Source organism: Capra hircus, chromosome 2 (genome assembly GCF_001704415.2).
Source record: "Capra hircus breed San Clemente chromosome 2, ASM170441v1, whole genome shotgun sequence".
Taxonomy (NCBI): domain Eukaryota; kingdom Metazoa; phylum Chordata; class Mammalia; order Artiodactyla; family Bovidae; genus Capra; species Capra hircus.
This window is the reverse complement of record NC_030809.1, coordinates 45,886,310-45,902,577: the sequence shown is the minus strand read 5'-3', so window position 1 is coordinate 45,902,577 and position 16,268 is coordinate 45,886,310. Positions and strand designations below refer to the sequence as shown.

Here is a 16,268-nt window from a genome sequence, read left to right as displayed (position 1 = left end):
AATGTTTTCTATCAGCAAATTCTATTTGAACTCCATAGACTTTATGATTTATGGTAGAAAATGGAAACTGACAAAAATTCTATAAATTGAAATTCTTACTTTTCAAGAGTAAACCAAAGTTTAACAATATTCAGACATTTTATTTGGTAAGAATAGAACCAGTCTCTTGGTTTAAATCCTATGGTGATTAGCTAGATACTTTAATGCAGTTTCTGTTTTATACAGTTTCTTCCCGAGTTCTGTGTTATCAAAGAGGCCGTTTCATAGTCAAAGTTAGAAAGTCACTCCAGTGTATTAGATGCCTCAGGTCTTAGTACTATTAAACCTGTTTTTTATTATCTTTATAGTAAAAAAAAGTTGTAGTATCAGATGATATTGAAATTAATAGATGTTCTACAGGCCCAGGGATTTGCATACTATTGAATCTAGAGCTCAAGAGTTAAAGTATATTCATACTAAAGGCTAAACTGCAAATAGAGACCCTGAAACTGGGTGATCAGGGATAATTAAGAGCATAGCAAAGATTTGGGAAATAAGAGAATAGTGGAAAGGGGAAAAGCTGGGAAATAAAACTTTACTATGAATATGTATTTCTGAGTTTGTTCCCTAAGGTTCATAAACAAAAACACATTTACATCAAAAGTGTTTCTTTTTCATTTTAATTAAAACAAAATGGTTCTAACAAGATGAAATTTGGTTACTGATTCCTATCACACAAAAAGGACTGATCTCCAAACCATTTTGCTAATTGGAGAAATGCTATTCTTTTGGCCTCACATATCATTCTGAACTGTTTAACATTTGGATAATATCACAAATGAGCGAACATTTTTCAATATTCTCTTTTAATTTTTTTTTTTGGCCGCATTTTATGGATTTCATACTCTGGGATTGAATCATTTATATGAACTAAGCCTGCTGAAACCATTCGAGGACTTGTAAATTTTCCAGTGTAGCTTTCTCCTCTTTTGTTAACCTCTGGAGCAGTATATGGTCTTGCAAAGCGTTTGAACTGATTATGGCTATCATCTGGGCTCTTTTCTAAAAGCCTTGCTCTTGATTTTGCATTTTCAAGATGCTTAAATGAAGTCACATGTAATTCCTCAAATCTATCCGAACAATCCTAAACATTAAAATAAAAGATCAAGTTGGTGAGTTAGATTTCTTAAGAGTACATTTTAGATTTACAAGGACTAAAGTTTATAATATCAATAATGAATGAGAGCATTCAAATGTTTTATAGATGGTCCCTAAATTCAGACCCTACATTCAACACCTGCCATCAGATACCATAGAAACCATACTTTAAATAATCTTATTGTTTCAAAGAATCTGTTGTTTCAAAAGAGATGCAAGATATGAGCTGGAAACCAGAAATCTTAAAGGAGCTGTCTTCGGGGGTCAAGACTCCTAGGCAAAGCCAGCCCTCCTTTAATTCTCTAAATTAGCTCTTCCCCAACCCCAAATATAAATTATGAACTCATTTCACTTTTTAAATCATCTAAACGTTCTTTAAAAATTAACACTTTCTTTGATATATCCATACACACACATGCAGAGCTCAGCATCAATATGGTTATGTTTATTGTGATTTTTGTTGTTATTCAGTGGCTAAGTCGTGTCTGGCTCTTTGCAACCTCATGACTGCAGGATGCCAGGTTTCCCTGTCCTTCACTATCTCCCAGAGTTTGCTCAAACTGATGTCCATTGAGTCTAAAATGTTTAAAATTTTTGTGTATATTCTAAGACTAAACAAATTTTACATTTAAGAAAGTAACTAGAAGGAAATATGCCATAATAATTTTTTTTAAATGATGGTTGTTTTAGGGTGGTGGGATTATGGTCTTTGTTTTCCTTTTTCTTCAAATCTGTATAATATGATTATATTAAAAATATAATAATCTATAAGTACCCATAGGAGCATATGGAGTTATTAGTCATTTCTCGGATTAGCATAAACTTTGCAGTTTGAACAGTTTGTCACTTAAAACCTTGCACCCCAAGGGAATGGCCACCCCAAGGGAATAAGCCTGCTTTGATCTGGTGAGAAGGTGGGAGTAGATTAATACAGCTGGCAAGTAAGAACTTAGGCAGGACCAAGAAGAATTAGGGCAACCTAACACAAACGTAAACATAATTTCTTATTTTGTTTGGAAAAGTGATATTAAAGATTCCACTTATCTGAAGGAACTTCAGAAAGTCTTCCCTCTCCAAAAACTATGAACACCTTTTACTTCCTTTTTCCTATACATGCACACACACGCTCATTAAATTACTGAATTTAGAAAAGAAAAATCCAAAGTTGAGAGAATAAGCTATGTTGATAATATTTACCCTGCGACTGATTTGCCTTACTATTTACTAAAGCTAATAATTTGCTTTCTATTTTCTCATTCAAAGATAGTTATACATGTCAAATTATCAATATTATGTCATTTTAGAATTTGTGTTTTCCCAACTGTGGGTCATGCCTATTTATATATACTAACAGAGAAGAGCAATGTTCCAGAAAATTAAAGTAAGTCCCTTCCATTCCTAGATTTTAACTCTGCTTTTGAATGGTTTGTATAAAGTCAGGTAGCAGAGGTACCTTCCTAATTGCTTTATGTTAGTATCAAAAATAGATTTGAATTCCCATGTTTCTCAGCACAAGGCAGAGGGGTGGTGATGGAAAAAAGAAAAGAGTAGAAGCTAAATTAAACTGTAATTCATAATTCAAGAGACCAAATTCTGCATATCTCTAAGGCTTAGAAGAATAATTGGCATGTAATAGGAGCTTCATATTTGTTTTAAAAACAAAGAAAATTAAGTGATCTGAAAAAAGACTATATACTTATATCTGCATGAAAAGACAATCCCAGCCTTTCTGTAGTATACAGCCACTGCCCGTGGTTGCGCAGGTTGTGGCTGGATAACAGCCCCTGGCTGAGGGGTCAGTCAGGACTGAAACAGCTGGTCTTCCATACACATAACTGTGTACCCTGCTCAGGCTGTGTTGGCCTGGAGGAAAGAGTACTTTTTTCTAATTCATGATCTGGGGCAAGGGGGTCCCTTTTATCTATTTTATACAAAGGCACTAAGTATGTTAACAGTCCCTTGATTTTCTAACTACCTTTTGAATGAGGCAAGGTTATATCTGAATGTCAGAATTTTTTTAAATTTGAAGGTCTGTATATTTTAGGGCAATTAAGGTTACACACATACTTGCATGAAGACACATACACTCTATGTTATCTAAAGAACTTTGCCAAATAAAGAAATAAAAGACTTAGAAAAATATTATTACATGTGTAGTTTTTCTTGCAGTCCAATGAAGCAATGTCCTTGGAACAGATTTTCTTAGATGGATTCCTGTGCTGGGCGGTATAGTTGGTAGTACATTAACTATCTTGTTAAAAGACTTTTTTTGTTTGCTGACACGATCTCTTTCTTTTCGGACCTTGGGCTTTAGATTTTCTTTCTTTAGTACTTCTGGGAAGAGAGATGGTTTTGAGTTTTTCTCAGCTACCAAAATTTTAAGCAATTGTGATTCAGGCACCCAGGCATATTTTTCGTTGCAAAGTTCGTTTGGTTTGGTGTAAAGGGTTTGTATTTCTTCTTTGTAATGTGCAAATATTTCTAAATGTTTTTTATTATTGTTATTATTTCCTTTCAATCTCTGACGATACTGGTCTTCTAACTTTGATTTCTCTCTAGCCTCTGAAATGAGGCAAGTTAGATTATTATTTTGCCTGGAAGGAAAAGTGAATTTGTTTACATATTCCTCATCTTCATATGGCATCTTGCAATCAGGAATTCTTTTTGGTGACAATACTGCTTCAGGTTTTTCCTGTACCATCACCTTATAGGTGTTATTGTGATCCTTTTTGTCAAGAGACTTCATTTTTAGTGTCTTTTCAAAGCAAGCCTTTGATTGAGTTGTTTTTGATTTACCACTCCAATTATGTTGGTCTTGAGTCTCTGTTTTAAATTCAAAATTTTCTTCATGAGGAAACTGCATGAAACCATGTTCTTTCTTTTTTTTATTAGGCATTGTGTCTGTAAGTCTTTCTAAAGACTTATTTAGTGGAATCACCTGAGTGTTTTCGTTGGAACAGGGTTGGACTTTAATTAATCTCAGTGTTTTAGCTTCTTGAGAATGTCTTTTCTGTTCCTGATTAATTGGTGGATTTTCTTTAATATTTTCTAAGGAAAAAACTTCTTTTTCTTCCTTTTTGGTCAACTCTGTTTCTACAAGTCTATTCTCAGGAACTTTTTGTAAAGTGGTTTTCTGAGCAATTTTTGAATATTTATTTTGCTTTTCTGAATGCTCCGCCACAAACTGATTTTCATCTCTTAAAGACAAATCTGGTTTTATACATTTTAGTGGTGTGGAACTAAAATTAACCAAATTTATGTGCTGGCTTATCCCCTCTAATTGCCTTTCTGTGATTAGTCCTGATTTTGACAGTTTTTCTATAAAAAGGCTCTGGAGGTGTTTGCTTAAATCAGCTTTTAGATCTAAGATTTCATTTTCTGATAAAGCTATAAGATGGCTTTGTAGAGATTTATTTAAGGGATATTTCATGTTTATTTCAAGTCTACTGCCAAAACTCCTGCTTAAAGTATCTTGTCCTAGCTCCTGGAAAGATAATGAGGCACTTTGAGCTCTTAGAGAAGATACTTTTGAGCACATAGGGTCAGATTCTTTCTCTTTAAATAAACTGTTGTCTGAAAGGTTTTTCAGGAAATAGTTTTGGAGAATTTCATTTAAAAAAGATCTTAGTTTTATTTCCAAATGTTTATCTATGAAATGATGATTAAAATTATTAACAAAAGACATGATTTCTTTTACAGTTTCTGAATATTTCTCCAGAAAAATATTTTGTCCTTTTGGTTCTACTTTCTCATTCATCAAATACAGATTTTGGTAGATTTTTGGTAAGTCTTCTTTGGTGATATGTCCTGATTCTGAAAGCTTTTCTACAAGGTAATGCTGGACATGTTTACTTAATTCAGATTTTAAATTTTTTATTTCTGACTCTGAGAGTTCTTCTAGAAATATACGCAGCTTTGGATTCAAAACAGGTTTTCTGTCCAATTTATCTGCTTTATCAAAATTCTCTTCAATTTCTTCAAGGTCTTCTGTCTTATTTGGAAAAGGATGTTGAATTAGTCTTTCTAATTCTTTTTCTGGTGGTCTGTTTTCAGATTGATTATATTTGAAAAAAAAGTTAAATATGTTTTTCAAAAAAGATTTTAACATTATTACATCACAGTCATTAAATTTACCCATTAATGAGGTACTTAAGTTTTCTAAAGTAGAACTTGTATCATTTTCTTCTCTATCAAGTCTCTGACCATTACTTGGCAAATCTGATTTTTTATCTGATGTCAACTGATATTTTGAATCATGTGGGGATGTATTTTGGCCTTTGTCTATGAATTCAACTCTTTTAAAAGAAGAAGTGGTTTCTTGGTGAATGATGGCTGAATTCTGGTCTGAAAGAGGTTCTGCTTTGCCTCTGATTTCTGAATAATACTCTGTGGAATCCTTTGGCTTTTCTTCAGCAAAAGCTGCCTCTGTATCCAGCAAAAAACCTTTCTGGTATTCTTTATCTAATTCTATAACTTTGATTATCCCTGATTCTAAAAGAGCATCTACAGGAAATGCCTGTATTATCTGGCTTATAACAGAATTGGCTGGTGGAAACTCTGTTTCATTATTGCTTTCTTCATAGTGGGGAACTAGAACACTGGGAGAGAGCGGACTCTCCCATGCTGTGGGTAACTGCCTCTGCGAGTCTCTCTCCCACGCTGGGGGTAACTGCCTCTGTGAGTCTATCTGTGTTTCACTTGCTCCTTTCACTCCTCTCGCCAACTCTGAGAAGATCGGTGCAGTGAATATTTGCTTTATAACATAATCATATACAAGGCCATTCAAATCTGGTTTGGAGCTAGATATTTCACTTTTTGAATGTTTCTTTTTGAAACTACTCTTTTTTTTAATTGGAAAATCTATCTCACCAGGCTGTAAGTGTTTTTCAGAGACAGGTTCCTCTTCTGCCTCAGGAGAGTTTCCTGGTCTGCCTTCTGAAAGTGAATCTGGGGGAATATTTTTAATTATTTGACTTAAAAGTGACTTTGAATTTAAAATGCCTCCTTCTGAAAGCCGATTACTTAAATCTTGAATTTTTTCAAATACTTTGTCTTCCAAACTACTTGGTTGTTCATCATGGATGACCAGAAGTGGAGAGCTGTAACTTTTCTTTCTTGCTTCACAGTCCATAGAAACACCTGGTGTAGAAAATAATCTATCTGAAAGGTCTTGCAGATTTTTACTTAAAATTGACTTGAGCACCATTGATTGTTTTAAATTTTCTATGTGGGAAGTAAGACTTAATGATTTTGAGAGGCGACATTTATGTACATTTACTTTTCCAGTCACTGATGAGTCTCCCTGAAAGTCTGGTAAAGAAACATGTGGTAGTCTTTCTTGTAACATATTCTTAGTGTCTAAAGTCTTTATTGTGGTGATACTAGGATGATGAGCTAAATTATTCCTAGTGTCTAGAGTCTTTATTGTGATGATACCTGGATCATGGGCCACATTATTCTCAGGGTCTGAAGTCTTTACTGTGGTGATACCAGGATCACCAGCTAACTTATTCGTAGTGTCTAAAGCCTCTATTGAAATGATGTCAAGATTATGGGGCCAGGTTTTACTAGCAGATCTTGCAGTTTTTGAATGTGTTGGGTAAGGAGGATCTTGATCTTCATGCTCTATAATCTCTGCACTGAAAATATTTCTACATTTGAACATATCTTGGTCTTTCCTTTTTTGAACTGACATTTTGTTGTTTATATTCCTTAGAAAAGGATCAAAACCATTCTTGATGTTGAATTTCTGGAATTATAATATTTAAAAAAAGGTAAGAAATTCTGAAACATTTGAAATTTATAATAAAATTTCTACTTAATTGTCTTTGAGCAATCTTCCAATTTATTCATCTTCCTACCTTTTTACCAAGAGAAAACCAACTTTAATTATTTAAAAATATTTAAAGTTGGAATAATAATGAGAATCATAGTGCAAATTTTTCAAATTTCTAATTCTTATACTATGTTGTGTTCAAGAGCTTTTTGCTATCTGAAAGATTTTGAACACTTAAAAGGCACTCATCAATAGTTTTTCTTTAAGAACTCCATTTCCAGTGTTAGCTGAATTTGCTTAGACAAAAGCTAACATCATAATCTAAGTCCTATCCATATAAATATTTAAGTAGCAATGGGGGTAACTTTATTAAAATGCAAATCAAGTAATAGATATTCCATTAAAAGTATTCTCTAAAGATTGATTTGGGGAGCATAGATCATTTGAGAATTTAAACAATGATGTCCTTAGTATGTTACAGTAGAATCTTGCTGTTTGATTAATACCATATATGCCTCCCTCAGAAATTGTAGAAAACAGTACAAAAAGTTCCAAAGTACAGTGAAATGTCAGTGTAATAGTTACAGGCAATTTTGTAGCTCTGAGATTAGGCTATTCTATTATTGGAATAGCCTTTCAAAATGAAGTCTCTTATTCAAACTCTTTGTTCATACTCCATTATTCAATTTAAAAGCAAAATGTGAAATAATCAACCTAGTATTTGTTTTAGTTCATATGGTTTTCAAATGTTAATTGATACCTAGGTGACAGCATCAGAATCCCTGTTTGTTTGTTTTTTTTTAATACAAATTCCAGGCTCCATTTCCAAATTGAGATTTATTAGGTCAGAGGTGGGACCTGGGAATGTGTATTTTTGTAAAGATAGGTGAGTGTTTTCAATGGGTAGTCTGGTTTTGGAACCACTGAATTACACAAAGTATTAGAGAAACCTATTATTAAGTATAATTGCTATTGGGATAAGAAAACTCAGGACTCACCTGATATGCTGGTTTGAATTCTGTATACTCTGGTTTGAAACACGGTGAAATGTATTCTTTTGGTGAGAAAACCACCTTATAAAAAGAGAAGTTTTAATTTTAGACTGCTTGTAATGAAAGGATATTTCCCAAGATAATTTTACTCATTCAATAGTTATTAAAGATATTAAACATTTTAAAAAATAAAGAAATATTTTCCTCATAACTACTGTAATTTGCTAATAATCAAAAGAAGTTTATATCAGACATATATAATAATCTTCAGTTCCCTGACACTACAATACTCTATTGAATCTGTAAAACCAAAATAATGCTCAACAACTTTAAGCAGAAACAAAAGTAGAAAAGAAAACAGAACTGTTAAAACAAATTTAATCTAGTTTTAGAAGGCTGGTGCACTGAGACGACCCAGAGGGATGGTATGGGGAGGGAGGAGGGAGGGACATTCAGGATGGGGAACACGTGTATACCTGTGGCGGATTCATGTTGATGTATGGCAAAACCAATATAATATTGTAAAGTAATTAACCTCCAATTAAAATAAATAAATTTATATTAAAAAAATAAAAGGTTGTGAAATGCTTTAGATAATAAGTGGCATCTGATATTATATTGAGACAACAATTTCAATGACTCTCAACCTGTAATTGTTAAATAGGTAACTACTGCCTAAGGAAACACTTTATGCTAAATCAACGTGTTCAAGAAAATTACAGAAACACTGAAGTTTTGGAGATGGAAGACACTTTGGATGTGTGTGTGCTCAGTCACGTCCAACTCTTTGTGGCCCTCTGCTCTGTAGCCTGCCAGGCTCCTATGCCCATGGAATTTTCCAGGCTAGAATACTGAAGTAGGGTGTCATTTCCTACTCCAGGGGATCTTCCCAACCCAGAGACTGAACCCACATCTCTTGCGTCTCCTGCATTGGTAGGCAGGTTCTTAACCACTAGCACCACCTGGGAAGCCCAGAAGACACTTTAGATATAATCAAGACCTACTCTCTGTTTTACACAAGAATCTGCAGTTGAAGTTATTGCCATAAATTACCAGATTAAATCCTAGGCATTCTAAATTTTCATCCGATGTGCCTACTACCACACAATGAAAACTGCAGTGTAAGACAATGGTGCTTTGAAAATATCATAAGATGCATGTACACTTCCAACTCATTTAGAGAAAATGACACCATCTCTTTGCAGAACACCCAGGGCTGATCTCTTTTAGAATGGACTGGTTGGATCTTCTTGCAGTCCTATGTAATAGGCACATCAAATTTAATGTATACATAATAGGATTCTAGATTACCTCTCTGCTCTCCGCCTCCCTCAAAAAAAAAAAAAAAAAGGCAAAAAAAATACACAAAACCTTGGCTTTTCTCTATTTTTCCTCATCTCAGGTAATGGTGCCATCTCTACTGAACTGTTAGACCAGAAACCTGTGTCAACCTTTCTTTCCTCCTCTTCATGTGTAAGCCAGCATTAAGTCCTATGGCTGCTGCCTTCAAAATATATTAAATATCCAATCATATCCTACCACCACCTACTACCCCTGCAGCACAAGTCACCATCATCTCTTCCCAACAAGAGTCTCTTAACTAGTCTCTTGCTCCCTGTGACACAGACTGAGAGTTACTTTCCCAAAATACATATTATTTCAAGAACCTCAATTTTTTAGGAGCAAAAATGTCCCTTACTCAAAAAGCTACATCTTCCAGCCCCCTTTAAAAGACAGGAGTGGCCATGTAACAAGGTTCTGGCCAACTACATATAACTAAAAACTGTTGGAAGATGCTTTTAAGAGTATATCTTAAAACAGAGGCAGACTGAGCTGACAGGTACTTAGTCAACCTTTATTCCTTTCTTCGTGCTATCTGGAACACATCGTGATTCCTAGAAGTACAGAGTTCATTTAGTGTTACTCTATACTAACATGCATATGCTGACAATAGATTCCAAAAAGAAAGGACATGTGGGTCCAGGATGACATCATGAAAACCACTGCACTACTATTTAAGGCAGTGTTTCTAGATTTTTGTTTATAATTCTTAACTGATTCAACAACTTCCACACATACTGAGTCTATTCATCCACAATGGAATGAAGCTAGAAATCAATAATAGAAGGAAACTGAAAAAATAACAAATATAAAGAAAGTGAACACTTGTAGCCATAAGTACACTCAGTGTCCAGAGCTTGATTTACAAATATTCTCTAGTAAAATAACCAGGACTCCATGTAGAAACTATTGATATTATGACTGGGTAAGAAAAATTCAGTATAAGCCTGGAACATCATAGAGCACTAAAAACTATGAATATGCTCAAAAAATAAAAGGACAGGGGCATGTCATTGGGACACAGGACACACTGAAAGTCCCAATGGCCAAAGCTGGAAAAATTAATACAACAAAATAATACCATAGATTATAATCCAATGTGTGTGTGTGTGTGTGTATATATATATATATATACGACTATACTCATGAAAATAAATTATATAAATAAATGAGGAAAACAAATCTTTCTCACAGAAGAATTAAGACATGTAGATACTCCCCCATCCAAGAAGTAGAGCTTAATTCTGGCCCACCACCCACCACCCTCACACATACACCCTTGAGGGTAGGCTAGAGTTAGGGACTTACTTCAAAAAATCTGAACAGTGAAAGCAAAAAAAAAACAGTAACTGCACAGTGGAGAAACCTGGCAATCAAGACCTAAACGAGGTGGGGGGGGGGCGGTCCTAAGATGGCAGAGGAATAGGATGGGGAGACCACTTTCTCCCCCACAAATTCATCGAAAAATCATTTGAACAATGGGCAAATACCACAAGACAACTTCTGAACGCTGGCAGAGGACACCAGGCACCCAGAAAGGCAACCCATTGTCTTTAAAAGGAGGTAAGGACAAAAGATAAAAAGAGACAAAAAAGTTAGGGATGGACACCCGTCTGGGGCGGGGAAGGAATCTTAAAAGAGGAGGTTTCCAAACACCAGGAAATCCTCTCACTGGCGGGTCTATGGGGAATTTTGGGATCTCAGAGGGTGACATAACCAGGAGGAAAAAATAAAATAATAAAACCCACAGATTAAACGCCTAACTGCAACTCCCAGCAGAGGAGTAGCCCAGATGCTCACGTCCACCACCAGCAAGCAGGGCTGAACAGGGAGGCCTGGGGTGCATTGCTTAGGGTAAAGACGGGGCCTGAATGCCCTGAGGGCAATCTGAGGGAGCTAACGTGAGATAGCAACCCAAACCATGGGATAGCCAGAGAGGAAAAAGAGAAAAAGAAAAAGAGGAAAGAGAGAGAGAGTGAACTTTCCCATGAAAAGCTCTAACCTAAGGCACTGCCGGCCCTCTTACAGAACAAAGGACCGAGCGAATACCAGAGGAGAGTTAGCTGGCTGCGGACCGGCCCATCCCCCGCCGGAGGCTGGGAGGCAGGCAGGTGACAGCCAGAGCCAGAAGAAAAGGGGCAAACTCGGCTCCAGAGATGGCATCCCCTACCAAACTGCGAGCAGGCTCCCATTTGCTAACCAAGTCTTCCTGGGGTCCTGGACGGTTGACATCCATCAGGAGGGTCGCAGCCAGAGATTAGCAACCCAGAAGAGACACACAGCACACCTGTGATCCTGCTGCACACCCAGGAAACCGAGAGGCTGGGACTGGGAGGTGATAAGATGCACCACCCAGCTGGGAAGATTGCGCTTGCCAAGCACCTGGTTGCCTGAGCTGCTCCAACCTGAGAAGGGCACAAAACGCAGGCCCAACTGAGTCTGTGCCTTTGTGGAGTACCTGAGAACCTGAACCTGAGTGGCGTAGATCTGGGAAGTGCACGCAGCCCAGGGCTCGCCTTAGGCAGTTCCCCCACAGAGCAACCTGTAGCCTGAGCAGTGTAGACTGGGAAAGCACACAAGCCGTGAGCGGGAGCAAACCCAGTGTGGCCCAGACACTGTGAGCACTCCCCACACACGCCAGTGATATTTGTTTGCAGTGTTCCTCCCTCCACGCAGCACAATTGAACAAGTGAGCCTAAATAAATGACCACTTTTGCACCCTTGTGTCAGGGTGGAGGTTAGATACTGAAGAGACTTGCAAACAGACAAAGCCAAAATAAACAAAGAAGAGGGAATGGCTTTGGAAGTGACAAGTGCAACAGCTTAAAACGCTATAGTTAGCACTGGCATTGGAAGGGACCTACAGACCTTGAAAAGAAGTATAAGGTGGAACAAGGAACTATTTGAAACTGAACTGACCACACACTGCCCTCAACAGCTCCAGAGTAATTCCTAGATATATTTTACTATTATCATTGTTTAATTAAAAAATTTTTTTTATTTTTAAGTTCTTTATTACTCTAATTTTCATTTTTAAAACCTTCTATTACCGAAAAAAGACCCTATTTTTAAAGCAGATTTCATATTTTTTATATATAACTTTTGCAATTTTCTTTTTTTATCTTTTAATATTATGTTTTTGAGAGTCTAACCTCTACTCTAGATTTTTAATCTTTGCTTTTTGGTATTTGTTATCAGTTCTATACCTTTAAGAATCCAATCTTCAGTACCCATTTTTACTTAGATGTGTGATTACTGATTTGATTGCTCTCTCCCCTTTTGACTCTCCTTTTTTGTCCCCCAGGTCACCTCTATATCCTCCCTCCCCCTTCTCTTCTCTACTTAACTCTGTTAATCTCTTTGGGTGTTCTAAGCTATGGAGAAAACTTAGGGAACTGATCACAGGCTAGACTGGTCTCTCTCCTTTTGACTCCAGCTCCTGGTCACATCTCCTTTCTCCCTCTTCACTTCTCTATGGAACTCCATGAAGCTCTCTGAGTGTTCCAGACTGTGGAGAGCAAATAGGGAATTTATTAGTGGCTAGACTGCTCTCTTCCCTTTTGATTCCCCCTCTTCTCCTGCTGGTCACCTCTATCTCCCGCCTCCCTCTTCTCTTCTTCATGTAACTCTGTGAACCTCTCTGGGTGTCCCTCACTGTGGAGAATCTTTTCACCATTAACTTAGATGACTTATCATTGAAGCTGTGTGGATGGAGAAGAGGCTACTATAAGAATAAGATGGAAAGCCAGAGGCAGGAGGCCTAAATCCAAAACCTGAGAACACCAGAAAACTCCTGACTCCAGAGACTATTAATCGACAAAAGCTCATCCAAAAGCCTCTGTACCTACACTGAAACCAAGCTCCACCCAAGAGCCAACAAGTTTCAGAGCAAGACATACCAAGCTAATTCTCCAACAAAGAAGGAACATAACCATAAGCACAAAAACACAGGCAGCCAAAAGTGACACCACACCCATAGACACCTCAAAACTCACTACTGGACACTTCATTGCACTCCAGAGAAAAGAGATCCAGCTCCACCCACCAGAAAACCAACGCAAGCTTCCCTAACCAGGAAACCTTGACAAGTCACTCATCCAACACCATCCACAGGAAGGAACCTCCAGAATAAAGAGGAGCCACAAACCTCCAGCATACAGAAATTCTGGCCACCCCAAACACAGCAACCTAAACAAGATGAAAAGGCAGAGAAATATTCATCAGGAAAAGGAACATGATAAAAGCCCACCAATCCAAACAAAAGAGGAGGAGATAGGGAGTCTAACTGAAAAAGAATTCAGAATAATGATAGTAAAAATGATTCCAAATCTTGAAAACAAAATGGAGTTGCAGATAAACAGTCTGGTGACAAGGATTGAGAAGATGCAAGAAAAGTTTAACAAGGGCCTAGATGAAATAAAAAAGAGTCAATCAACAATGAATAACTGAGATCAACAGCACTCTGGAGGGAACCAACAGTAGAATAACTGAGGCAGAAGATAGGATAAGTGAGGTGGAAGATAGAATGGTGGAAATAAATGAAGCAGAGAGGAAAAAAGAATTAAAAGAAATGAGGACAACCTCAGAGACCTCTGGGACAATGTTAAATGCCCCAACATTCGAATCATAGGAGTCCCAGAAGAAGAAGGCAAAAAGAAAGGCCATGAGAAAATACTTGAGGATGTAATAGTTGAAAACTTCCCTAAAATGGGGAAGTAAATAGCCACCCAAAACCAAGAAGCCCACGGAGTCCCAAACAAGATAAACCCAAGGCAAAACACCCCAAGACAGATATTAATCAAATTAATGAAGATCAAACACAAAGAACAAATATTAAAAGCGGCAAGGGAAAAACAACAAATAACATACAAGGGGATCCCCATCAGGATAACAGCTGATCTTTCAATAGAAACTCTTCAACCCAGAAGGGAATTGCAGGACATACTTACAGTGATGAAAGAAAAACCTACAGCCCAGCCCAGATTACTGTACCCAGCAAGGATCTCATTCAAATATGAAGGAGAAATCAAAAGCTTTACAGACAAGCAAAAGCTCAGAGAATTCAGCACCACCACGCCAGCTCTTCAACAAATGCTAAAGGATCTTCTCTCGACAGGAAACACAGAAAGGGTGTATAAACTCGAACCCCAAACAATAAAGTAAATGGCAACGGAATCATACTTATCAATAATTACCTTAAATGTAAATGGGTTGAATGCCCCAACCAAAAGACAGAGACTGGCTGAATGGATACAAAAACAAGACCCTTATATATATTGTCTACAGGAGACCCATCGCAAACCTAGGGACACATACAGACTGAAAGTGAAGGGCTGGAAAAAGATATTTCATGCAAATGGAGACCAAAAGAAAGCAGAAGTAGCAATACACATATCAGATAAAATAGACTTTGAAATAAAGGCCATGTAAAGATACAAAGAAGGACACTACATAATGATCAAAGGATCAATCCAAGAAGAAGATATAACAATTATAAATATATATGCACTCAACATAGGAGCACGGCAATATGTAAGGCAAAGGCTAAAAAATATGAAAGGGGAAATTAACAGTAACACAATAATAGTGGGACACTTTAATACCCCACTCGCACCTATGGATAGATCAACTAAACAGAAAATTAACAAGGAGACACAAACTTTAAATGATACAATGGACCAGTTAGACCTAATTGATATCTATAGGACATTTCACCATAAAACAATGAATTTCACCTTTTTCTCAAGTGCACACGGGACTTTCTCCAGGATAGATCACATCCTGGGCCACAAATCTAGCCTTGATAAATTAAAAAAAAAAACTGAAATCATCTCAAGCATCTTTTCTGATCACAATGCAGTAAGATTAGATGTCAAATACAGGAAAAAAAAAACTATTAAAAATACAAACATATGGAGGCTAAACAACACACTTCTGAATAACCAACAAATCACAGAAGTCAAACTATGCATAGAAACAAATGAAAATGAAAACACAACAACCCCAAACCTATGGGATTCAGTAAGAGCAGTGCTAAGGGGAAGGTTCATAGCAATACAAACCTACCTCAAGAAACAGGAGAGAAATCAAATAAATAACCTAACTCTACACCTAAAGCAACTAGAAAAGGAAGAAATGAAGAACCTCATGGAGAGTAGAAGGAAAGAAATCACAAAAATTAGGGCAGAAATAAATGCAAAAGAAACAAAAGAGACCATAGCAAAAATCAACAAAGCTAAAAGCTGGTTCTTCAAGAAGATAAATAAAATAGACAAACCATTAGCCAGACTCATCAAGAAACAAAGGGAGTAGAATCAAATCAACAAAATTAGAAAGGAAAATGGAGAAATCACAACAGACAACACAGAAATACAAAGGATCATAAGAGACTACTATCAGCAACCATATGCCAATAAAATGGACAACTTGGAAGAAATGGATGAAATCTTAGAAAAGTATACCTCCCCAAAACTGAGTCAGGAAGAAATAGAACATCTTAACAGACCCATCACAGGCACAGAAATTGAAACCATAATCAGAAATCTTCCAGGAAGGAAAAGCCCAGGACCAGATGGCTTCACAGATGAATTCTACCAAAATTTTAGAGAAGAACTAGCACCTATCCTACTCAAACTTTTCCATAAAACTGCAGAGGAAAGTAAACTTCCAAACTCATTCTATGAAGTCACCATCACCCTAATACCAAAACCAGACAAAAATGCGAAAAAAAAAAAAGAAAACTACAGACCAATATCACTGATGAACATAGATGCAAAAATCCTTAACCAAATTCTAGCAGCCAGAATCCAACAGCATATTAAAAAGATCATATATCATGACCAAGTGGGCTTTATCCAGGGATGCAAGTTCAGTTCAGTTCAGTCACTCAGTCGTGTCCAACTATTTGCAACCCCAACAACTGCAGCATGCCAAACTCCCTGTTCATCACCAACTCTCGGAGTACACCCAAACCGATGTCCATTGACTTGGCGATGCCATCCAACCATCTTATCCTCTTTCGT

General features: G+C 36.9%; 1 protein-coding gene across 1 annotated transcript in view; it reads right to left on the bottom strand.

Annotated features, from left to right (window-relative positions):
- The window catches only part of ALS2CR11 (amyotrophic lateral sclerosis 2 chromosome region candidate 11), a 136,688-nt gene continuing 121,252 nt past the window's right edge, over positions 833 to 16,268 (bottom strand). The window contains exons 16-19 of the mRNA XM_018038504.1: positions 7,912 to 7,986; positions 5,811 to 6,886; positions 3,287 to 5,774; positions 833 to 1,123 (exon numbers count right to left, since the gene is read on the bottom strand). Coding sequence (XP_017893993.1) covers positions 833 to 1,123; positions 3,287 to 5,774; positions 5,811 to 6,886; positions 7,912 to 7,986 — 3,930 coding nt within the window. The remainder of the gene's footprint in view (positions 1,124 to 3,286; positions 5,775 to 5,810; positions 6,887 to 7,911; positions 7,987 to 16,268) is intronic.